Raw genomic sequence first — 26,128 nt, forward strand, 5'->3', positions numbered from 1 at the left:
AAACAGTAATGTGGGTCGAGGATGTCTGATTAATTAAGTCTTTTTGTTTTACTCTTACCCTGCAAGTGTGTGTGTGTGTGTGTGTGTGTGTGTGTGTGTGTGTGTACGTACATAGCTACTGTGATACCACCCACTGATTTCAGAACTCATTTTAGAGCTTCAGTGTTTGTTGTGGCTGTCACACCATGTTAGATAATTCTGTTAATTCTTCAAAAGGCATCAACAAAACAAACATGGTCTTTAGGTCCAATTCAGGCACTCCAGCTCATTCCCCTAATATACTAACTTTAAGCTTAAGTACAGTTTGAAGGAGTGAGAACCAGCCTCAAGATAACATTAGAGCAACTGCAGCTTTTATACTTCAGTGCTGGAGGCTGGTGCTTGTTTCGATCTGTGATAAGAAAAACATGTGGTTTATCAGTAATGATGTGTGAAACTGTCTGCTGTAAAACATGACTTAATCTCAGGGTAGGCCCAATCTAAGGCATACATTACTTTTACTGTAAATGAGATCATGATTGTAAATAAAACATGATAATTATTTGACCAAAGACTTGAAACTAGCAGCTGAGATCATAAACTCATCATGAAAGTATTTACAGAGGCCACCGGAGAAGTAGGGTCCTCATAGACAGAATTTTACAGAATCTGACTTATTCTGAAACCAGAAAGAAAGAGGCATGCGATTTATCCCATTGTTCATTTTAATATTTTAATGCACGTCTGCAAACATGTAAAAACATATTTACAAGTCTTAACACTGGAGACGTTTTACAAAAATCATCTTACAAAATCCATTCCATGCATATAACTGATATAAGACTGAGTATAGAGAACATCACCCCCTTCAACACACACACACACACACACACACACACACACACACACACACACACACACACACACACACACACACACACACACACACACACACACACACACACACACGAAATAAAAAATAAATACACATTAAAAGAGGAGCATGGGAATCTAACTAGTAACAGTCCCTCAAAATAAAAAAAGTAAAAATCCCAACATGGTAAAAATACAGAATAATTTTGGTCTTCGTAAACTTGCTCTTTCACACTGAACAGAATATTCCAGATGTTCAGAAGTGGTTTAATGAGACTAAAATACACTTCAATACTTTCATTTTCATGCCGGCTTTTTCTTGAGATGCAAAAAAACCCAAAAACTGCAGATTTAACTTCAGCTGCAGGTTGTCAGGAAACAAAGATTAGTGTAGTTGTGCGTTTGTTCCTTGCGGAGTCAGAAACATGAAAGATCGATTTAACAGTGTCAGCAGAAATGTGAACAACCTGTGTAGCTGTGGCAGGGCTACTTATGGTAAAAATCATAATTGTGATTATTTGGGGGAAAAACTAATCTCAGATTTTTAACGTGATTACTGATCTTTAACCTCGTATCAGTCACAGTGATGTTGCATTTTAAGCATGTTAACAAACATGCTTAAACAGCACGTGGGCCTCTCAATTCAACTCTCAAAGCAACTTTGGCCTCAACGTTCGTCTGTTATAACATAAAACAGAAAAGGAAGATCTGACTGAACCCTTAACTACTCAATGGACAGTAAGAGGTTAGAAAGTACAACAAGAAGTGCGGAAGATTTGATGTAAAATCAGCAAAATATGAGAAAGGTTCCCAGCGGACCTCCTCAGAATCAGCTCATTTTTGTTTGTACAATAACGCCAGTGCATTTATTGAAGCTACTTATAATTTTATCTTAGCACCATGGCTGTTTGTACACTAACAGGACATGGAACCTCAGCAACTGGGATGAAATTTGGTGCTTTTTTATTTATTTAATCTTTCCAGAATTTCTGAGATCTAAATATTTTTGTGGTTGAAAAACCCATTTAAACAGCAGGAGTCACAGCTGGAGGACAACCCTGGTATCAAAGTGCAGGTAGAAAGGAGGCCGGTCATATGTTATCACTTGTTTTAAGCAGCCATATATCTCACATGGTGATATGAGCCTTGAAAGTTTTACCCAAACTGCACTTTTTGAAGTTTTCTGCAGTTTATTGTCAGGAAAGATTAGAAAAAAAAAATCTTGCTGACTAAAGATCTGATTGTGGCTTCACATTATGAAACCTGTAGTGGGTCTAATACTGATCTGGTTGCAGTTTTTAAAACAGAGCTCAAATGTGTTTTTCCAGCCTAATATTTTGCACAGCTTCATTAAATAAACTGAAATTATTGTACAGAAAAAAATGATTCCAGTTTTCCTTAATAAAAACACAAAAACAGCTCAGATTATTTGAGACAATCTGAAAATACAGATTTTGGGAGATCTGTCATTTCATTTAAAGTGCGACGTACCATCTCCAGCTTGACTAAATATTGATTTCTATTGTTAGTTTAGGGGGATTTCACACCTATTGTTCGTTTAATCTGGTCTAAATAAGTGATGAGTTTGTAAACTTGTAGATTTTCCCTGTGTTTTGGTCTGTTTTCACACAGAGATGAAAACAAGTGAACTGTTCGGTCCACTCAGCGACCAGATGTGTCTGTACTGTGACTCCAACCTTATATTACTCTTTTAAGTTTTTTAGCTCAGACTTGTAGCGTATATCTAGTAGTTGGTTTAGCCACCATAAACGAACCGCAGCGTGACCACCTCCAAAGGGTCTCGGTGTGGTTGATTTGCTGTGATCACCATGTTCACACATCCTCGATTTAAACAGACTAAACAGCGTTGGTGGGAAAACACCTTACGATCACTTTTACAGCAGAATGTATGGGCCATTGCAGGTTTAAAGAAGAGTGATATTTAAAGAAAAAAGTTAAGCATTAAAGTTTTTTGGTTTTTTTTGTTCTTTAAAAAAAAAAAAAAAGAAGCCAAAATGACATTTTAAAGTCATAATTTTGCAAGAAGATTTGTGTTTTTCCCCCATCAGGAAAAACTTTATCTGGATTCACCTCATCACCTTTTTCTCACAAATGTTGACTTTATCGTCTCAAAGTGTTAAAGCAGTTTATGTGTAATTCATAAATTTTTCCCTACATATGAAGCTATTGTTAGATTAACAGTTAGTGTTATATTAAGTCTGACAGTTAAAAGCGGTCACTAAAACTAAAACAAAACAGCCATTTCTCAGGTTCTGAGATTTTACTGGTTTTAGATTTAAGTGGATGCATTGTTCTAATTTCCAGCTCCAGTTTTTTCCTGAACTCTACAAGAGGAGCTTTGCATAATTCACAGTTCAAAATAATACTTCTTTATTTTACACGGAGCCTTGGGGCAGACCTTTAGATCTCAAGCTAGCCATTTTAGCTCCTCCCCCTTTAAGCCAACTTTATTCTGACTGACTGCCCCTTGTCAACTGAAGTGTGTGGGTCGTCTGTGCTTAACATGGCTGTATTAGGGACGTCCCTTCTCTGTGACTTCATGCAAGTCCAAAAGTAGAAAGGAAAAAAATGAGTGTTTGGAGCATTTTGCAGCCTGAGCTTTGGTGTCAGAGGGACTAACTGTACACTGACCTTGTTATTTGTTAACTTTGGCCGTGTTTAATATGAACATCCACCACTGGAGCAGGAACTATGAGACAGGAAACAGGAAAAGAAGAACAGGTCCACTTTGATTCATTATGATAAGTTGAGCAAGAATAATCTTTTCAGTTTAAGTGAAAGAGCAACTTAACACTTCCTCAAAGTTCAGCACTGTTACAGACTGTAGGTAAAAGTAAATGAAGAAAAGTAATGTTTCTATAGTGTGGAAGATTAGGTTTAATTTTTAGAAGCAGAAAATAAAAAGCAGACAGGGAAAGCTTAGATTATTTAATGCCCAAACCAACTTCTGAGAAGTGTTTGTAAAGACGATAAACACTGCACTTTAATGGCCCTGGGCCTGTGCATGTAGGGCCACATTACAAATTCTTAGAGTTAGAATGACCTCTTTTCATTCGTGTTCAGATCAAATATCCACACAGAGTGCCTTCATATGAGCGTCATCACTCAATAAGCTTCAACAGTTCGCTTCTTTTCTGATTCTGCATTGATTCTCCTCACTGACGTGTTACAAGCTCAAGGCTGGACACAGACGTGCACATCAGAAGAGAAAAGTGCAATGAGCCAGGATGCCGTTTTCACACTGAACATCATCAGTCTAAACCAAAGTGATTAACTTAAATTTAGCAAGGCTATTATTTTGTTATAAACAGCCAAGCCTCCTTTCTGACTGAACAACTGCACTCTGTAAAGAAGAGGAGAAAAGAAGTGTTTCATGCCAACTTTTAGAAAGTTTGCCTAAAAGGCAGCTGTGTGGTTGATGCATTGCTATGTAAAGATAATTCCTCACTATCCAAAAACATCAAACAAACAAAAAAAACACCCTCTTTTCATTTTAAGTTACTTGAGCAACTGTGCATGATTCATAGATAAGAATAATCCTTCTTTATCTTACACTGGGCTCAGTTAATCCTTCTGTCTCAAACAAGCTATTTTAGCTCCTCACACATTTCCTCCGATTGGTCGATGACATTGGCAATTTCCAGAAGCTGGACTGATTGCTGATCAAAAATTAAGAACTTCACTAAACCATACTGTTAATATTTCATTACTATTAAAATTAAGTGCACATTGGTCCCAACGTAGTTGTGAGACTTGCTTCTTTGGGCTAGAGGAAGAAAAAAATAAAACTGCTGTGAAAATAGTGTTCAGTATGAAAAAACAACACCATTCTTTCAACAGCAGTTTCCTTCTGCTGTGATTCTCCAAAAGGTTAGAAAGCATTGCTGAGATGATAACAGGCGGAAACTATCGCTTCATGTTTCTGATGTCAGAGTGAATATATACACAGAAATGCCATCTCCCATTTCACATCCTTCAAAAGGTAAGGCATACATGTTTCTTACATCAGCAAAAATCATTGAAAATTAACTTTTTTTTTTTTAGAAGAACAAACATGCACATACTGCTCAACACAGTTAAACTCAATCGGACTACATACGTGATCGCAGTGGGAGTTTCCTTTGAATTCTTGGCTCCTTCGTTGAACATGTGGTTACGATTGGTAGTGTAGGATTACTGTGGCCCCGCCTCCCTACAGACCTTCATTTGTCTCCACGGGAGAGATGGCTGAGAAAGCAGGACAGGCACGTACCAAGGGAGCCTTTTCCCATAATGCATTATGACACAAGGCACCCCTCCATCCTCCACTCATTTCGAGGAAGTTTCAGCATGTCCTCCCAAGTTTTGCACGCTGTCCCCAACATCCGTGCAGACTCTTCATTGGTCAGGTCCATCCACAACACATTTGACATGACAAATGTTTTTTTGTTGTTTTTTTTTTTGTTTTTCTCCTTTTTGTTTTAGACTACCACCTACCACACATGACCAGAGAAGGCGGGAGGACGAGGACCAGGTTAGGATGTATCCTGCAGGTCTTTGGCTTTGGTCAGGATGGTGTGGACGTCTGAGATGGGGTAATCCTGAAAGACATATCCAGCCCAATTAATCCCTGTAGCATCAGCTGCATGTCTGAACATGAACACTGTGTGCTTTAGAGTTGTACCTGCAGTAATCTCATGTTCACTGTGAAATCACCAGCCAATAAGTTATCCCGGATAAGTCTGTGAGAAGGAGGAGTTGACACAGTGTGAATGCTTCCCTTAGGAAATGTTATTTAAAAAACAAAAAAAACAAAGTGCATACACTTCTATGCAGATGACACCCACTTATATCCATCTATGAAGCAAGACAACTAATGCCTACTTCTAAATTCACACAAAACTCAAGTACTTCTGCAAAGACTGCCGAGTCATTTTTCCTCTTCGCAAAGAACACTGTAATGCTAAATAGCACCCTGACTCGGACTTTGAAAGCCTAGTCTGCCCATAGTCTTTTACACCTGAATAATTAACATTTCATGCTCTGTGCGCGTTCTTCAGGTAATCTATTAGAAAATAACACAGTTTCTATTGTATGCAGATGATACCCAATTATAATTATGAAGATGACAGATCAATTAATAAAACTAGAGTCATGTCTTAAAGACAAAGACCTGGATTGCTTGCATGTTTGTATTTATACATTTAAAGTAAACTAAAGTTATTGTATTTGGCTCTAAAAATCTCAGGAGAATCATGTCCAATTGATGACATATAAAAATAACTGAAATAAATTCAATCCAGTCTGAAAGACTCACATGAGCATGGCGCAGCAGACCAGGATGAGGAAATGGAATCTGTCCTGGTCAGAAAAAAGTGTGTCCCAGATGCGGATGACATCTGGCAGGAGGAACTCCTGAGATAACAACAGGGTGAGCCAGCGGAAGGTGAAATATTGTGGTTTGATGTTCTGCTCTTCCTGTGGGGGGAAGACACACAGGAAGTCAATGCAACAATTTTTAAACAAGAATTTAATCTGCATTTTACTTTTTTAAATTTTTATTGCAGGGAGAACATGAAGCTGTTCCATAAATGAAAGAAAACACAGCAGTACTGGTTTGTTTTGATTTTGTGTTTGTTTATAATTATGACTAATTATGAATTTATGAATAATCAAAGTACCGGTAGATATCTTGGTAATTCCAAGGGCTGTTTATTTTTTCCTTGCACCTGCAGCTGATCAAGAAAAAAATTTAATATTTTGACAGTGAATTAGAAGTATGCCCTATGGGTGCTGCTTTGGGAGCACTAGGTGTATTGCCCAGAAACTGCTTAGTTTGGGTTGTTGAAAGTAACTCAGAATACTTCCCAGTGGGCTCACACCCAGGCAGCCATTGTCACCAGATCTATTTGGAGTTGGAAGGTTTATTAGTATCCATTTGGATTTCGCTCAGGTCTACAGTTTCAGTCTTGACTGCAGTTTTTACCTGTCTGCTAGGCCTATCCTCAGCAAATTGGCCCAGAAGATGCAAACACCATACAGTCCAGAGGTCCAGTTCTGAGACTCCAGTTAGCTGAGGTGAAACCTAATAGACAGCTAGCAGCTACAGATGAATGTGTCACCATCCACCTGTCAGTCACATTCTAGAAGCTGTAAAGGTGTTTATTTTTGCTGAAAAGTTGGACATTTAAACCCGGGAGTCTACAGGGAGTGCAGAATTATTAGGCAAGTTGTATTTTTGAGGAATAATTTTATTATTGAACAACAACCATGTTCTCAATGAACCCAAAAAACTCAGTAATATCAAAGCTGAATGTTTGTGGAAGTAGTTTTTAGTTTGTGTTACGGCTGTGGCCATAAGAACACTGTGTGGGCTGTTTGTTCTGTGTCTCTTTACTGTGTTTAAGACTCTTTACAGGTCCCTCCCCTAATGAAGAGTAGTGAGCAGCTGATTGGACCATGGAACAGGTGACCACATTCAAAAAGCCGCTCTGACAGCTCCAGAGAGAGAGAGAGAGAGAGAGAGAGAGAGAGAGAGAGAGAGAGAGAGAGAGAGAGAGAGAGAGAGAGAGAGAGAGAGAGAGAGAGAGAGAGAGAGAGAGTGTGGAACGAGCGAGTAGCCTGACAGCCGTCGCAGTCCTGACCCTGGTTTTCCCAGCCTGTGTTTATCTTGTGTATTTGTGGGAGTGTGAATTGTAAAAGCCGCTCCTAGTGCATTAGCTGAGAGCTTAGGCACTCGTGGGCTGAAGCGGAAGGGGTGAGCTGCCTTTTCTTTTGGAATCGTTTTCTCCTGTTTTCTTGGTCAGGGAGCGAGGGATAGCTCTGTCATTTGTTTGTTCTTTTTTCTTTCTTAGGGTTTAGTTAGTCTTTTCTGGTGGGACTTAGTTGGTTTTGTTTATTATTTTGGCCTGGGCTCACCCTGGAGCTATGCTTCTTGTCCTTAAATAAAATCACTTTTTTTACTCACAACTGGTTTGGACGTTTGGCTTGGGAACCAGGGCGGGGATTTGTCTCTCTCTCCTCCAACCTTATGTGCGTCCCTACCCGCCTAGACTAGGGGCGTAACATAAATGGGGGCTCGTCCCTTTTCGTTCGTGTGATTGGTTCGTTTCCTTTTTGCGTTTGTGGTGGGGGGGAAATGTCGTGCGCGAGTTTTGCGGCTCTGGAGTGCGCGGATGCGGTTGGGTGTCTGCGGAGTTGTGTTTTCCTTTTTCGCTTTGCTCGTGATGTCGTTTGACATGGATGATTTTGCGCAACGTCCCTCCATTGAAAAGTTGGAGCGGTGCACAAAAGCAGATTTGTTGGTAGTGGCTAACTTATTCAGGGTGGATGTTCCGTTGAATGCTAAGAAGGCGGAAATTAAACACTGTTTGGTGGAGAGACTGGTGGACAGGGGAGTGTTTGGGGGGCAGAAAACCTCGCCGAGTGGGTCTGGGAGTTTGGAGACGGCAGTGGGGGCGGAAGCTGCTGGGGCCGTCCCGAAGCCTTCCAAGGGGCGGATGCCGTCGGGGGCGGAAGCTCCTGTCGCCATTCAGTCTCCTGTATTTGACCCGGCTGGCCAGGTTGGGGCGGGTTTGGTGACGGAGGATCTCAGGCTTGCCCTTCGCTTGAAGGAGGTGGAGTTGGCGGCTAAGGCTAAGGAAGTCGAGCTCATGCATCTCCGCATTCGAGCTATGGAGCTTGATCGTTCTCGAGCGAGTGACGCTGCTCCCGTTCCTGTAAGTACACTCCCCGACACTCCCACCATAGACCAGTTTAACGCTAGCAAACAGATTGTTTTGGTACCTCCTTTTAGGGAAGGAGAGGTTGACTCATATTTCACTGCTTTTGAGCGCATCGCAACCACTTTAAAATGGCCAAAGGACGTCTGGAGTCTGTTGCTGCAATGCAAATTAATAGGAAGAGCGCAGGAGGTCTGTGCGAGTCTTTCTATTGCGGACAGCTTGGATTATGAGGTTGTCAAATCCACTATTTTGCGGGCTTATGAACTTGTCCCAGAGGCGTATCGACAGAAGTTTTGTGCCTGTCGCAAGTTTGATAGTCAAACGTTTGTGGAATTTGCACGTGAGAAAACTGTCTTATTTGACAAGTGGGTGGCTGCCAGTCACGCGGAGGACTTTACTCAGCTAAAGGAGTTGATCCTGCTGGAAGAGTTCAAGACATGTCTCCCTGAAAACATTGTCGTGTATCTTAATGAGCAGAAGGTGGGGTTACTGTCTAAAGCCGCGGTCTTTGCCGACGAGTTTGTGTTAACTCATCGTGCTGCACTTTCGACAGAGCGCCGTGAGTACACTTCCTCACCTCGTCCTGTCAGAAGTTATAGGGTTTCCCCTAAGCGCCAGACACGTTCTGCTGCTATTCCTATGTCAGATCGCAAATGTTTTTATTGTCATGAAATCGGGCACCTCGTTGCTGCTTGCCCATCACTACAGCGCAGGGAGCAGGCCAACACGGTGAGGAAGCCGAAAAGTGTGGGTTTCGTTCGTTCTATGTCAGCTTCCACTTCACCTAGCAATGGAGTGGGAAGTGAAGGCTTTGATGAGAGCTACCGCCCTTTTGTGTCGGAGGGGTTTGTTTCGTTGAATGAAAAAGAGGAGGATCGGGTGCCGATCATGATTCTGCGTGACACTGGGGCCGCGCAGACTCTTATTTTGAAGGGTATTCTACCTTTTTCTGATGACTCTTTTTGTGGTTCGGATGCTCTTGTCTGGGGTGTAAAAATGGATGTACTGCGTGTGCCACTGCACAATGTGTTTCTTCAATCGCCGCTCGTTTCGGGTTCGGTACCGGTTGGCGTGCGCGACCAGTTGCCAGTGCCCGGAGTTGCGATGATTCTGGGGAATGATTTGGCTAACGGAAAAGTGTTTTCTACCCCGAGAGTGGTTGAGATACCGGTGCCTGATATTTCATTACCTAACCCTGTCGCTGAGGAGCATTCCTCCTCTGTTTTTCCTGCTTGCGCGGTGACGTGGATTTATCTGATTCTTTTCTCTGTGCTGGTGGTGGGCCGGAGTCTGAATCTGAAACCCGTGTTCCACTGACGGGCGACTCTGAGGCGATGCTGCCTATTAGCCCATCAGTGACACCTCAACTGTCTTTGGAAATCAACAAAAAGGAGTTGGTTTCGGCACAGCAGAGTGACCCAACTCTTGTGAGTTGTTTTTCCGCTGCCAACTCTAGCGACCAGTACCCTCGTGTTTATAGTGTCGAGGATGACGTGTTGATGCGTACTTGGTATCCGCCTACAGCTGGTGATTTGGGTTGGAATGTGTTTAAACAGGTTCTGGTGCCTCAACAGTACCGACCCAAAGTTCTTGGTCTTGCCCATGACAGTTTTTCTGGACATTTAGGTATTAGGAAAACCTATCACCGCATTCTGCGTCATTTCTTTTGGCCAGGATTGAAGAATGACGTTGCTCAGTATTGTCGTTCTTGTCACACCTGTCAGATTAGTGGTAAGCCTAACCAAGTCATTCCACCCGCTCCATTACACCCTATTCCAGTTTTAGGGGAACCTTTTGAACACATCCTCATCGACTGCGTTGGTCCGCTCCCTAAAACAAAATCGGGTCACCAGTACCTCTTGACTCTGATGTGTGTTGCTACCCGTTTTCCCGAGGCAATTCCGTTGCGCACCCTTAAGGTTAAACCAGTTGTTAAGGCATTGGTGAACTTTTTCTCTATTTTTGGTTTACCAAAAGCTGTTCAAACTGACCAAGGCTCTAATTTCATGTCTAGGATTTTTGCTCAGGTTTTGCAGTCACTTGGCATTAAACATCGGAAATCTAGTGCCTATCATCCGGAGTCGCAAGGTGCGCTCGAGCGGTTTCATCAGACATTGAAATCGATGATGCGGAAATTTTGCCTTGAGTCTCAAAAGGAGTGGGATGAGGGGTTGCCGCTGCTTCTTTTAGCAGTGAGAGAAAGTGTGCAGGAGTCGTTAGGATTTAGCCCTGCTGAGCTGGTGTTCGGTCACACAGTGCGTGGCCCCTTGCGATTGCTTAAGGAGAACTTCCTGTCCGACACTGTTGCCCCTAAGGAAAATGTGTTAGACTATGTGAGCTCTTTCAGAGAGCGTTTGCATAAAGCGTGCGCAATTGCACGGGATGCTCTCAGTGCAACACAAGGTAGGATGAAGAGGAAGTTTGATGTGAAGGCTGTGCAGCGAAAATTTGAGGTTGGTGATAAAGTTTTAACACTTTTACCGGTCCCTGGATCTTCCCTCCAGGCCAAGTTCAGTGGTCCGTATACAGTGCAGGCGAAATTGAGTGACACGGATTATGTCATCGACACCCCAGAGCGAAGGAAAAAGTGCCGTGTGTGTCATATTAATATGATGAAGCCCTACTTTGCTGGTGGTGTGTCAACAGTTGCGACTGTGGGGGTGCCGGTTTCCGAAACTCGGTATGACCCAGTAGGTGACGATTTGGTTTTCGGTTGTGCTGTGGGCTGCGCACGACTTAGGAATTCTGAAATCCTACGTGATTTAAGGTCACATTTAACTGGGGTAGACGATGATGTCCGAAATGACGTGTGTCGGTTGATTGAAAATCATCCTAATCTTTTCTCGGACACTCCATCCTGTACCACCGTGTTGGAGCATGATATCGATGTGGGGGACCATCCTCCAATCAAACAGCATGCCTACCGGGTGAATCCCACTAAGCGTGCTCTTTTCCAGACAGAAGTCTCTTATCTGTTGGAGAATTGTCTTGCTGTCCCTAGCTCTAGTGCGTGGAGTTCCCCATGTCTCCTAGTGCCTAAAGCGGATAAGACCCCACGGTTTTGTACAGATTTTCGGAAGGTGAACAGTGTGACCAAGCCTGACTCCTATCCTCTGCCCAGAATGGAGGATTGTGTTGATAGGGTCGGTTCTGCGACCTTCGTTACCAAGCTGGACTTGTTAAAGGGCTATTGGCAAGTTCCCCTAACATCACGTGCGGCCGAAATCTCTGCTTTTGTTACTCCTGACCATTTTCTCCAGTACACTGTCATGCCTTTCAGGTTGCGCAACGCTCCCGCCACATTTCAACGGCTCATGAATATCGTGCTGGGCGGCGTCTGCAAGTGTGAAGTGTATTTGGATGACATTGTCGTCTATTCAGACACCTGGTCAGAGCATATGGAGACACTCACTGATGTGTTCCATCGCTTGGAAAGGGCATCCCTCACCCTCAACCTCGCCAAGTGTGATTTTGGTAAAGCCATGGTAACGTACTTAGGAAAGCAGGTGGGTCAGGGGCAAGTGCGCCCTATCTCGGCCAAAATCCAGGCCATACTGGATTTTCCTGCCCCTCAGACTAGGCGTGAGCTTCGCCGTTTCCTCGGCATGGTGGGCTACTACCGGAGTTTCTGTCAAAACTTCGCGGACGTGGTCGCACCTCTCACTAGCCTCACTAGTGTGTTGAGACCTTTTGTGTGGACCTCTGCGTGTCAGAGTGCGTTCCGGGCTGTTAAGACTCTCCTGTGCAGTGCGCCAGTGCTGGCCGCCCCTGATTTTGCACGCCCTTTTAAGTTGGAAGTGGACGCCAGTGCAAACGGGGCAGGTGCCGTATTGCTGCAGGAAGACCATCATGGTGTGGATCACCCAATCGGCTATTTCTCAAAGAAATTCAATGTCCATCAGCGAGGGTACAGCACGATTGAGAAAGAGGCCCTCTCTCTGCTGTTTGCATTGCAGCATTTCGAGGTGTATGTCGGTGGCAGTCCCTCGCCTGTGATTGTTTATACCGACCACAATCCCTTGGTATTCCTAATGCGGATGCGGAACTCGAACCAAAGGCTGATGAGGTGGTCCCTCCTGGTGCAGGACTTCAATTTGGAAATCCGTCATAAAAAGGGCACAGAGAATGTGTTAGCGGATGCCCTATCCCGTGTTTTCCCTTAAACATGACTGTCCAAAACATCTACAAAGGAGATGTCTTTGATTTTGGGAAGGGGGGTGTTACGGCTGTGGCCATAAGAACACTGTGTGGGCTGTTTGTTCTGTGTCTCTTTACTGTGTTTAAGACTCTTTACAGGTCCCTCCCCTAATGAAGAGTAGTGAGCAGCTGATTGGACCATGGAACAGGTGACCACATTCAAAAAGCCGCTCTGACAGCTCCAGAGAGAGAGAGAGAGAGAGAGAGTGTGGAACGAGCGAGTAGCCTGACAGCCGTCGCAGTCCTGACCCTGGTTTTCCCAGCCTGTGTTTATCTTGTGTATTTGTGGGAGTGTGAATTGTAAAAGCCGCTCCTAGTGCATTAGCTGAGAGCTTAGGCACTCGTGGGCTGAAGCGGAAGGGGTGAGCTGCCTTTTCTTTTGGAATCGTTTTCTCCTGTTTTCTTGGTCAGGGAGCGAGGGATAGCTCTGTCATTTGTTTGTTCTTTTTTCTTTCTTAGGGTTTAGTTAGTCTTTTCTGGTGGGACTTAGTTGGTTTTGTTTATTATTTTGGCCTGGGCTCACCCTGGAGCTATGCTTCTTGTCCTTAAATAAAATCACTTTTTTTACTCACAACTGGTTTGGACGTTTGGCTTGGGAACCAGGGCGGGGATTTGTCTCTCTCTCCTCCAACCTTATGTGCGTCCCTACCCGCCTAGACTAGGGGCGTAACAGTTTGTTTTTAGTTTTAGCTATTTTAGGGGGATATCTGTGTGTGCAGGTGACTATTACTGTGCATAATTATTAGGCAACTTAACAAAAAAATATATACCGTATTTTCACGACCATAAGGCGCACTTAAAAGTCTTAGATTTTCTTCAAAAAGTGCGGCGCGCCCTATAGCGCGGTGCGCCCTATGTGTTGTAAGGAGGACGTAGTAGAGAACACCATGAGAACGTTAAAGGGTGAAGTGTGGGCGTTGATGGTATATACCGGGACAATCGCACATACCTGTATAAAAGAACAGGTATGTGCATTATGCAGGACATCATTGTTTTAACAACCCTGAAAATGGCAAAGAGACACGCTTACGAAGCACAGTTTAAACTGAAGGCCATCAGCTACGCGGAGGAACATGGAAATCGAGCAGCCGCGAGAGAATTTAAGATTAACGAATCGATGGTTCGCAAATGGAGGAAGCTGGAAAACAAGCTCCGACAAGTCAAGAAAACGCAGCTGAGTTTCCGCGGACATAAGGCGAGGTGGCCCGAGTTGTAGGAAAGACTCGAGCGGTGGATCATCGAGCAAAGAGCGAGCGGGAGAAGCGTTTCGACGGTCACCATTCGGCTAAAAGCAGTTTCACTAGCTGAAGAGATGAACATTGAACATTTCCAAGGAGGTCCGTCTTGGTGCTTTCGTTTTATGAAACGGTGCCATTTTTCCATCCGGACCAGGACTACGGTAGCGCAGCAACTTCCAGCGGATTATAATGAAAAGCTGGCCATCTTCCGCTCCTACTGCAGCAAACACATCGGCGACAAAAACATCCAGCCCAGCCACATCACAAACATGGACGAGGTCCCGCTCACTTTTGACATCCCGGTGAGTCACACTGTGGAGAAGAAGGGGACCAGCACGCTAGCGATACGCACAACGGGGTATGAAAAGTCTTCTTTTACTGTTGTGCTTGGCTGCCATGCTAATGGACAGAAACTGCCGCCTATGGTGATTTTTAAGCGAAAGACTTTGCCTAAAGAGAAGTTTCCAGCAGAAATCATCATTAAGGCAAATGAAAAGGGCTGGATGGATGAGGAAATGATGAAAGACTGGCTGAGGGAGGTGTATGTAAGGAGACCAGGTGGTTTGTTTCACTAAGAGTGGAAGGCAGCGCCAGGCGAGTTACGCCACAATTTGCCAATGGATTGTAGATGCTTGGGCTAACATGTCTGCTGGCACTGTTGTTCGAGCTTTCGCAAAAGCCGGCATCGTTTCCGAGGAGCCGCACGGCACGGAAAGTGACTCTGACGGTGAAGAAAGTGAACCTGGCATGTTTGATGGAGATTTAGCGCAGCTGTTCAATTCAGACACAGAGGATGAGGACTTCGATGGGTTTGATTGATGATAAAAATGTGAGTACCAAACTTTGTTTTGCTCCTGCTTTATTTTTAAATACGCACACTTGTATGCTTGTGTGTTGTTGATGATGACGATTACCGGCAATAGAAATGTGAGTAAGGTACCGAATTCAGGTTTGCTCCCGCTTTATTTTTAAATACGCATACGGTACTTGTATGCGCCCTATGGTCCAGTGCGCCTTATGTGTGTGTTAAATACAGTAAGGGCACACATAACTGAGACTGCGCCTTTTAGCACAGTGCGCCTTATGGTCGTGAAAATACGGTACCCATTTCAATTTTTATTTTTACCAGTGAAACCAATATAACATCTCCACATTCACAAATATACATTTCTGACATTCAAAAACAAAAACAAATCAGCGACCAATATAGCCACCTTTCTTTGCAAGGACACTCAAAAGCCTGCCATCCATGGATTCTGTCAGTGTTTTGATCTGTTCACCATCAACATTGCGTGCAGCAGCAACCACAGCCTCCCAGACACTGTTCAGAGAGGTGTACTGTTTTCCCTCCTTGTAAATCTCACATTTGATGATGGACCACAGGTTCTCAATGGGGTTCAGATCAGGTGAACAAGGTGGCCATGTCATTAGTTTTTCTTCTTTTATACCCTTTCTTGCCAGCCACGCTGTGGAGTACTTGGACGCGTGTGATGGAGCATTGTCCTGCATGGAAATCATGTTTTTCTTGAAGGATGCAGACTTCTTCCTGTACCACTGCTTGAAGAAGGTGTCTTCCAGAAACTGGCAGTAGGACTGGGAGTTGAGCTTGACTCCATCCTCAACCCGAAAAGGCCCCACAAGCTCATCTTTGATGATACCAGCCCAAACCAGTACTCCACCTCCACCTTGCTGGCGTCTGAGTCGGACTGGAGCTCTCTGCCCTTTACCAATCCAGCCACGGGCCCATCCATCTGGCCCATCAAGACTCACTCTCATTTCATCAGTCCATAAAACCTTAGAAAAACCAGTCTTGAGATATTTCTTGGCCCAGTCTTGACGTTTCAGCTTGTGTGTCTTGTTCAGTGGTGGTCGTCTTTCAGCCTTTCTTACCTTGGCCATGTCTCTGAGTATTGCACACCTTGTGCTTTTGGGCACTCCAGTGATGTTGCAGCTCTGAAATATGGCCAAACTGGTGGCAAGTGGCATCTTGGCAGCTGCACGCTTGACTTTTCTCAGTTCATGGGCAGTTATTTTGCGCCTTGGTTTTTCCACACGCTTCTTGCGACCCTGTTGACTATTTTGAATGAAACGCTTGATTGTTCGATGATCACGCTTCAGAAGCTTTGCAATTTTGAGACTGCTGCATCCCTCTGCAAGATATCTCACTATTTTTGACTTTTCTGAGCCTGTCAAGTCCTTCTTTTGACCCATTTTGCCAAAGGAAAGGACGTTGCCTAATAATTATGCACACGTGATATAGGGTGTTGATGTCATTAGACCACACCCCTTCTCATTACAGACATGCACATCACCTAATATGCTTAATTGGTAGTAGGCTTTCGATCCTATACAGCTTGGAGTAAGACAACATGCATGAAGAGGATGATGTGGACAAAATACTCATTTGCCTAATAATTCTGCACTCCCTGTATGGGGACTAACTCGCTTTTAGAGCCAGCATCAAGAGACCACGAGAGAAATTAGCTTGTGGTGCTGCAGCACTGGCTTTGATATTTATTCCCAGAGGTTGATTCTTACCAAAAAATAAATGAATAATAATAATAATAAAAAAAAATCATCATCTTTTACATACAATCTAACATGAAAATTACAAGTTGCTTTGATTGTGAGAGCTCATGTTTAGTAATTCAGAGTCAGTAGGCTTTAAACGTATCTGGTCAGCCCAGTTTAACCTGTGGGAGTTTCTGTTTTGCTGCTTTGTAGGAAATAAATTCCTGATGAGTGAGAAGAAAGTCTGTCAAACAGCCAAGAATCACAGCAGTTACAGGCGATTATCTTGAAAAGAAACATCATGAAAAGTGCTGACTGTCCGACAAAAATTATTTAAATCCTACAAGAGGAAGGACAGGAGAGATCTTTTCTACTTTTTTAAAATATCTTATCAATAAGAGAAACTGGAAAAGGGCTGACTGGAAGCAGCTCTGTTACAAACAAGGTTATCATCGTTAACGAAAACTAACGAAATAACGAAAACTAGAAGTGAAAAAACATTTTCATTAACAGAAATAAAAACAAAAAAAGGAAAACTAACTAAAACTGTAATGAGTGCTCACAAAACTAACTAAAATTAACTGAATTTATAGCAAAAATGTGTTTAGTTTTCATTGATGTGTGCGTGTCATACAATAGTCAAGAGTGAAAATGAAGTTGAGTTTCCAGATTTTTGTCTTGCTGTCTCATTATGCCTGCAGGTGGCAGTATGTTAGTCGAGTCGTCTGTGTTGCTCCGTCCTCGCGCAGAATCATGTCAGGAAAAGTCGGGAGAAAGCGCCCGAGTCCAATTTGGGATTACTTTGAATATGACTGTGTTTTGGATAAAGTGACTTGTAGTGGAAAGACACAAATTATGAGGGACATTTCTAAAGGGAAAAAAAAATCCCACAAACCTTAAAGTGCACTTGAAAAGCTCACACAAGAAGGCTAACCTAGCTTACCTTGAGAAGGTAAGGGAGCACACTCAACCCTCATCCCCAGAAAACAGAAGCTAACCCCAGGCAAGGCAGCGTGATGCATCCCGAGACAACAGGACGGGGATGTCTACATAACTGTGTGAGTCAACTGCCTTCAAAAAGTTTATCAATTCACTTGAACCAAAATTACGAACACCCGGTGCTGCAAGAGTTAATAGTCTCAGTGGGGCCAAGATATACATTTTATAGTTGCCTGGTATCAATGGTTGTTCATCTGCCCTAATTTATTTATTTATTTATTTAAAGAACCCATAGGTGGGAATGTGAGTTGTCTGTCTCTGCGTGTTAGCCCTGCGACAGACAAGTGACCTGTCCAGGGTGCAGGGTATGGTAGCTGGAATAGCAACATACCCAAGGATAAGCAGAAGAGCATGACTGATATGATGAAACTGGGATTTTGCTGCACGTAATTATTGCAAACACAACTAAAACTATAACTGAAACTAATCAAAACTAAACTGAAACTAAGGATTTTCAAAAAAAATAAAAACTAAACTAGCAAACAATTAGTAAAAACTAAAACTGATATAAAATTGAAAATCTGAAGTCAAAACTAAATAAAAATAAAAACTAATGAAAATTGCAAAACTATTAAAACCCTGGTTACAAAGCATATTCAAGTCAATTTGGTAATTGAGTTATTGAAGAAAATACTTGTTTGCGTCTGTGTTTAGTGGAAGGAACAAGAAATGTGTTAAAGGTGAACCTTACCAGCTTAAGATATAGCTCCATGTCTTTGTCTTTGAGCATGGAGTACACACTCTCCATCTTGTAGGTAATGCCACACTGAGAGTCGTCCAGGCTCTTGATGAAGTTATCTCTGTTCTCCGACATCAGATTGGTGAAACAGAAGAAGGTGTCTGCCTCAGCGTGCTCTGTGAGATGCCGCAGTAAAAAAAACAAACAAACAAAAAAAAAAAAAAATCACCAAAAGGAAAACAGAGTTTATGTAAGCTTTTTTCCCCTTTTAAACGTTACAAACCTTTCCACTCGCTGTTGGGATCTGTGGCAAACGTGTAGTAAATTGGCCCCACAATCTCATTCATGCCCTGGACGTAGGCGATGCCAGGGTTCAGTTTGGCATAAATGAAGAGGATCCGCTCTACCACCTCCCAGTGGGCTTCACTGCCATTGGGCAGCACCTCGTACTCGTTAGATGGATACAGGTTCAGCGCCTTTCCAGGTGAACTCACCTGAGAAAACAAGACACAGCTGATCCGAAACAGATTTTAAGTAACATACACTCAATGGCCACTTTGTTAGGCACACCTGTACAACTGCATAGCAACAGTAATATCTAATCAGCCAATCACATGGAAGCAAGGATTAACGCCGCTTCTAATTTTTTATGCTAACAGACAAAACTGTAATGCAAATATGCCAAACACATAAAATATTCTTATTATCACAGAACACATGCTATTAATGACAATTAGACATGTGCCCATGTTATTATCGTTTACTGGCGAAGGAAACACCTGATTTATGCCAGTTATGTCTGTAAATGTTACCAAATATCAAATAGATGTGAAACAAATGGAGACATGGTGCTCATGCTGATTAGTCATATCCACATGAGCAGGGTTTCTCCACTACATAAATAATCTTGCTGCCCTCTGAATAAAACTACTGTTTCTTTGTACACACAAACTGTGTGACCAAGGCTGCTTTGTGAACACACACTTTTTCTGCACATAACTCAAACTTAACGTTTACACATTATGTGCACGTTTTAGCAGTCATCAGGGGGTTTAAGTTTTAACAACTGCCAAGTTTTTATTTCCTGCCTGGTACAGGACATGATCTACATTTTTCACCATTAACTGAGGTTGAAAGACTGTCACGGCAGAGAGAGGAATCTGTCTAGATATTATCCAAAGAACCACGATCATTCCTTTGAGGTAAAGTATTGCCCTTTCAGTCATTTACATCTAAATTTCTAAGTTAATTAAAACCCCTTTTACAGATATTAACCTGAGGGTTAAAATGCCTGACCTGTAAAAAAATGCTGCACCATTTCCTCTTTAAGTGACTGTGTAAACGTGTAGTTTTAAAAACTTTATGTAATGTTGCAGTAATTAAGCAGTAATTCAGGTCTGTGATTTATAGGTGGATAAATGTTTACAGAAAAGTCATGTACAACAAACGAATGTAAATAGCTGACGATGGCCATCATCATTCCATCATAAGTTATACATTCCTATTACATTTCTAATGAGATGAATTCTTAGTCATTAACTGTTTTGTTTTCTCAGCTGTACCGGTGTCAGCTTTGATGTAGGCCGTGTGAGTAACTTCAACCCTTCCTGCTGTTAATACCAGGATGATGGTTTTGTTTCAGCGCGTCACTGTACCTGAACTAACCTGTTTGTACTGTAAGCGGGGCAGAAAAGTCAAAATTCGACAGATGGGCCTGAATCAGCAAAACTGAGCTGGACCCCACAATCGCATTCATGCCCTGGATGTAGGCTTACATTGGTGACCCCGCTGCGGTTGCAGTTCACCGTTTGTGCCTTCAGCGTCGTCTGCTCCACTCGGCGACGCAGTGTCTCGTAGTCGTTCTGAGGGTCCAGGATCAGCTGACAGGGGTACTCTGTGGGGCGCTGGAAGAACGCCATGTCCGGGTACAGCCGCCTGCAGGTGAACACTCACATTCACATTACTGTTATTTAACAGAAGTAACAGAACAGCTGGTAAAGGTGTTTACCTCACGTCTTTGTCGATCTGCAGCAGAATTTCATTATCTTTAAAGTAGGTGTTCCACCTGCTGTCAGGGTTTGGATTCAGAGGCTGAAAAGAATCAGATCAGATAAAAACTATTCAATCAAACTCGTCAAGACAAGTGGCTCATGACAAAGAGCCACAGGAGAAGGTGATCTATATTTCTGTGATCTGTAAGGACGTGCTGTACATCTCTTCAGCGTTTATCTGACTGCAGAGCAAATTTGACTTTAAAGTGACTTCAAAATATAAATCCGACAGTTTCAGAATCACGCTGCTGCGTGTGTGCACTGTGTGCATGGAGATAACTTGGCTTCTTATCACTTCAGACTCTGACTCCCACGTTTTTAGAGTCAAACAGATGAAGCACAGCCATGTGCATATGAGTGATAAATAATGATAATAATAATAATAATGGATTGGATTTGCATAGCGCTTTTCAAGGCAGCCAAAGTGCTTTACAATACGACTATTCAGTCACTCTCACATTCACACACTGGTGGAGGCAGCTACAGTTGTAGCCACAGCTGCCCTGGGACGGACTGACAGAAGCCAGGCTGCCATGTCGCGCCATCGGCCCCTCTGGCCATCACCAGTAGGCGGTAGGGTAAAGCGTCTTGCCCAAGGACACAACGACCAGGACAGAGAGCCCAGGGATCGAACCAGCGACCTTCCGGTTACAGATGCGATTCCCAACCCCCTGAGCCACAGTCGCCCCCAAATTAATTCATGGTAGGCACTCATTGTGATGGATTTGGTTGTTTAAAAAGCCTCTGTAACAGCTCTAGTTTATGCTACACTGTGTGCCATCGTTCAAATATAAATTACTGCACAGTCTGTGCCCAGTGTGGGCAGCAGTCACAAAGTGAAAGGTATTATTCAGTACTCACACGTTTAAAGGTTCACTCAAGCACAACCTTATGAAGCCAAGCCATAAAATTTAATGTTGCGAGTCCAGTAAAATCTTTATTATGCAGACCTCAGCTAAAGATCTGTAACAGAATCAGACCAAACTCCTGCTTGCTGAGTGCTCGAGTTGAAAACGGCAGCAGTGAGTGTTTTACGACTTTAGACTCTGTAATTATATTCACCTGACACAGTTTAATGGCACTCAGCAGGAGAATCCACACTGTTTATCTCAATCTGACACTTGTATAACTGTTGGGAGGTGATGCTAATTTTCATTTCGATTTATCACTCATAGCACAATTTGGTTTCATTATTTCTTTCAGCTCGTCACTGCAGCGAAGAGAGAACGACAGAGGATGACTCACGTGATCCTCCATCGTCACGTCTTCTCTGGAAAGGCCCAGGTTGGCGTTGGCAATGCCGGGCTGGATGATCATCTCCTTCAGGAACTGGGAGTACACCTCTCTGTGAGACCCATGGAAGAAAAGGAAAGAATACATTAATTGATTAATAATCACTGAATTTGATTAGTCACATCAGATTCTCATATATTAGTGAATCACATGGAAGGATTCACGTCCTGTTTTTGAAGTTAAATAAAGTTTCTTTTTAGATTTTCTATTCTTTGACAAGTTTGACTGATTAAATAGTTTAAACTCTAAAAGAAAAATGACTACAGTTTTTCCTCTTGTAAATTTGTCAGCGTTTCCCTTCTGAGTTTGCTTGCTTTTCCCCCTGTGTATGTGTCACCTTTTTTAAATAATAATAATAATAATGGATTGGATTTATATAGCACTTTTCAAGGCACCCAAAGCGCTTTACAATGCCACTATTCATTCACTCTCACATTCACACACTGGTGGAGGCAGCTACAGTTGTAGCCACAGCTGCCCTGGGGCAGACTGACAGAAGCGAGGCTGCCATATCGCGCCATCGGCCCCTCTGGCCAAAAGTTTTAAGATTACTTTGGGTCCTTGTATTTGGATTGCTGATGACTGATAAAACTTGTGTGTCCTTTTCCAGCTACTGAAGTGAAGCAAAAAGTTTAAGAACTACTCAACTGAGCCGCAGCATTTAAAATTAGGTTGACTCATCTTTTCAAATTAAGCAGCATTCACAAAACAAAGCAAAAGAACCACAGTGTAGTGTGGCCACTCGTGAGTTCGGCACATTTAAAGTGAATAAGAATCGAGAAGCCTCCAGCTTTCCATCTATGCACATGGAACATCGGGAAGCTCACAGAGCAGACTTACTGCTAAATCTAAATAATCAGAGGTGGAAAAGACAATCTTCTTTAGGCTGCATATTCATTTACTAAAAATGTCCTTTTTCAACACTCTTAGATTTCACTGATTACCCCAGTAGAAGGAAAGAGTGGTTAAGACCAAACTGGGTCTCAGTGCTCTCATGTGAAACAGAGGAAACCACAACAGAGCTGCGACTTCAACCATAATGCATCATAATAAGCAGCATCAGGTTTTGTGAGTCAGACTCAGAGCAGCTGACACAAAACAAGGGTTCTCCTAAATAAAATCAAAGCACCAGCTCTTTGATCGGGCTTTAAACTGATCCACTTACCTTTGCTTTTTCAGGAAAGACTCCCACTGGGTCTGATCAACAGGTAGGTAATTAAGAAGGATCTGAGAAGGAGGTAAACAAAACACAAGAAGAACGACGCTCTGTGTTAAAAACATAATTAAAGCTGTTTCACTCCTACAAACAGATCAAAGCTCCTTGCACACTCCAAAACCACTGGGTGACATCACTGAGGCTATGTCCAGCTTTTATATACAGTCTGTAGTTTGGTCTCATGTGGTGGGAGTGTTGGAAGTGTCATGTGTCAGCAGGGATGTAGACACAAGCTGTAGTATTAAAAAGAAAGTGCAGACAACAGATCAGCAGCTATTAGTGAAACTCTTAGACAGCATTTTTTCCGTGTTTCCTGGAGTTTGGATATTTCACGGAGAGAAAATCAGTTCCCTGATATTGTTAGTTGTCTTAGACACCAACAGCCCAGTAAACTGTAAAGTGTTCAGCCGTAAAAGGGCAGCACATCTTTTCACAGTATGAGGTAATAAAGTATTGGAGGCATTTCCTCAAAGTACACCTTTGAGTCTGCTGGTATGTTTTTGTCTGTAAAGTGAGACGCCAGTTTATACAATTACAACCAGCTAAAGCTAAAATGGTCCCATGAGGCAGGGCGACTCACCTTCCAGCACAGCGCTCGTATGCCTCCTTCAAAAGGGATTCCTGCATTAAATAAAGAAAGGTTCCGTCAGTAAAGCTTAACAGAATATTGTACTATTACATTACCAGTCCCACCCCTTCAAAAAATCCAGTTACCATTAAAGCACAGCTCCCTCAGTGTCTTCAAGTTGATTTTTTCTTCAGCCAAGGCAACTTTGAACTCTTGTATCCTGAAAAAAAGGAGGCGAGATTAGAGCCAGTTTCATTTCTGACCCAAATGTTAACTCACCAGAGTTAGAGAGACAACAGGAGAGAGTGAATTTTAGAAGAAGATTGATGACAGCCTCTTGTCTCTGAGTCAAATATGAAGATGGGGAAATGGCATCGCTCACTATTAACACTTTTCAATCCCGACTGAAAAGTCTTAATTAGGGCTGCACGATTAATCGTTAGAAAATCGCGATCTCGATTCATACTTATGTGCGATCTCATTTCCAAATGACAACGATTTTTTAAAAAAAAAGAGAGAGAGAGAAAAAAAAAAAAAGACGACGACGATTGTACCGCATTTTGATCCGGGACGTAATCTGCATGAAAACAAGCGCTCACTCTTCCTGCTCAACAAATGACAAGGGCGGAGCCTTATACCACGTGATACAGAAGCTGTGCCGTGTGATGCTAAAATTAGCAGGGAAAAAACAACGGAGAGCAAGTCAGGGATGACGAGAAAGTGACAGGAGAAAATCCGTCCCGGTCAACCACCCAAACATCAATAACGGGAACCTTATACAGCGCTTCCCTATACACGTCGAACTCCCGCAGGCACAAAGAAATTACGGAGGCTATCACTTATCACCTGACCAAAGATATGGCTCCATCAACACTGTGCAAAACGAGGGATTTAGGAAAATGATCAACACCCTAGACAAACGCTACACAGTGCCGTCCCGCAACTGTTTTTCTATTGTTGCACTACCTGCTCTATACACGCAGTGTCGAGCAACGGTGGAGACGGAATTTCAAGCAGTACAACATTTTGCGGCAACAACAAAACCTGAGACATTTGTTGTTTTTATGTTTTTATGTTTTATGCAAAAGAGAAAAAAACCCCATAAAAAGGCATTATTAAGGTCTTTTTGTCGAGCAGTTATCAGGTCAGAGGGCCGGGTTCGTTTGTAGTAAGCACATGTGTTTGAATTTCCGTTCAGGTCTAGTGTTTATGTGTGAACAGCTGATTTATTGTCAATCTTTCGGTGACACAAACAAAGTCAGCACATACCGTTAGCCGGACAGTGGCTAATTGTTAGCCTTTTGGGAGTGGAGGAAGTTGTGTCACCTGATGTGCTAACACGGAGGTAGCATAATACCTGAATACTTGAGTTTACAAAGCACCCTGCGCGCTTTCCATCTGCGATACTAACGGTGACTCTTTTTTTAGCTGAAAAACCCATATTAGCGTTCACAATGCGCGTGTTCCAGCGGCTGTAACTGGGCTCGTGTCTGGTCAGCGGGGCTGCTAATGCTAATTCTACGCTTTGGAGGCTAGCTGCTGAAATAAACAGCTTCAGTATGTGCGCGCGCCCTATAGCCCTCACGAGGGCAGAGATTTGAATGCCTCTCACCTGTTTTTGTACGCTGTAGACATGTCGAGGCAGGAGACGGTGCTTTCCTTTAACTGTTTCCAAAGAGGAATGAATTATTGGCCACAGGGAAGTCTTCCTACTTCTCTTCTTCTTTTACCAAGGAAATCCGACAGGTAATGCACTGTCGGCTGCAATGCTGCCTCCTGCAGACCAGTTAGTAATACATTTTTAAACGGAAGAATTCGAGAAGATTTATTCCAGAGAATACATTCTGAGTAAAGCTTTTGAGGTCCGAGTTGAGCTTTTAATTAATAAATTAAAAGACAGTTAATTACTGCCCAAACCTTTCTTTGTAACTGACAAATGTTGGCATAGATCTGACATAAATACACTCCCGCTGACAGTCCTCCCCTCAACAGCTGCAGGGTCTCTGCATGCCAAGATGCCTGAATACACGTAGTTATGGATTCACAAATATGTGACACCATCTGTAATACGACTGTTTGATCTTTCTGTTTTTGCAGCGCAGTGAGTGAGAGATAAGATGTAGGTAGTTGATTGCAGGAATTTGCTTTACAGACACAAAACATACATCACATACATCAGGAAACAAATCAAAATAATCCTACACTGTCTCCATGAATCATGGTGAAAATGTTTTGTATTTTTTTGTAAATAATAAACAACAGACTATTGTAAAAACGACAGTCTGATTCTGAACTATTAAGCATGCTGAATGTCTGAAACGATTATCCTTTCCAAAGGACAGTTAGAGGAGGTTGTCATGCAATCAGTAATATTTATTCATTTTGTTATTATGTAAAACATACAGATTTAACACAGACGATGAAAGTCACTCGGCTGGCATCACTAATCTCACCAAACAAGTAAACAGGAAATAATAAAAAATAAGATAGACGTAAACAGGAAATTCAAGTATCGTGTCATGTTTACATTAATACTCAATCTTTTACCATGGTTCCTGCTTTTTTTTTTTTTTTTTTTAAAGAAGAAGCTTTTTTGTAGTGTTCTTCTTATTATATAATTGCACTACAGCATCCTCTAATTACCCAAAACCTTTGCGCTATTCTTTTGCAACAATCTCAGTCTTGCTTTTAATCCTCCTGTAGGAAGGAAGGGAAATTAATTATTTAACTGAGTAATACCTCTACTTTCTCTCTTTTTTCATTTTTTTCCTATTTAATAGCATTTGTTCGTAGTTCTGAT

At 42.6% G+C, this 26,128-nt stretch overlaps 1 protein-coding gene across 2 annotated transcripts; it reads right to left on the reverse strand.

The window, feature by feature from the left end:
• Positions 1 to 686: 686 nt before the first annotated feature.
• On the reverse strand, positions 687 to 25,075 carry tbc1d13 (TBC1 domain family, member 13). Of its 2 annotated transcripts, XR_014912632.1 has the most exons (13): positions 24,941 to 25,075; positions 23,475 to 23,548; positions 23,341 to 23,381; positions 22,710 to 22,771; positions 21,497 to 21,596; positions 20,209 to 20,291; positions 19,976 to 20,135; positions 18,484 to 18,694; positions 18,213 to 18,376; positions 6,170 to 6,330; positions 5,537 to 5,594; positions 4,973 to 5,453; positions 687 to 4,639 (listed from the first exon to the last, which is right to left on the reverse strand). XR_014912632.1 is itself a non-coding variant. In XM_085413328.1 (12 exons), the coding sequence occupies exons 1-12, from the start codon at positions 24,961 to 24,963 to the stop codon at positions 5,388 to 5,390; spliced, it is 1,203 nt and encodes a 400-aa protein (XP_085269454.1). In that variant the 5' UTR covers positions 24,964 to 25,075; the 3' UTR covers positions 687 to 5,387. The 2 variants fall into 2 exon arrangements, 1 of the variants encoding a protein (XP_085269454.1); XM_085413328.1 differs by having other exon boundaries at positions 687 to 5,453.
• Between the last annotated feature and the right edge of the window lie 1,053 nt (positions 25,076 to 26,128).

Source organism: Rhamphochromis longiceps, linkage group LG7, assembly GCF_057381845.1.
Source record: "Rhamphochromis longiceps isolate RC_006_pf linkage group LG7, R_longiceps_female_GT1.1, whole genome shotgun sequence".
NCBI lineage: Eukaryota > Metazoa > Chordata > Actinopteri > Cichliformes > Cichlidae > Rhamphochromis > Rhamphochromis longiceps.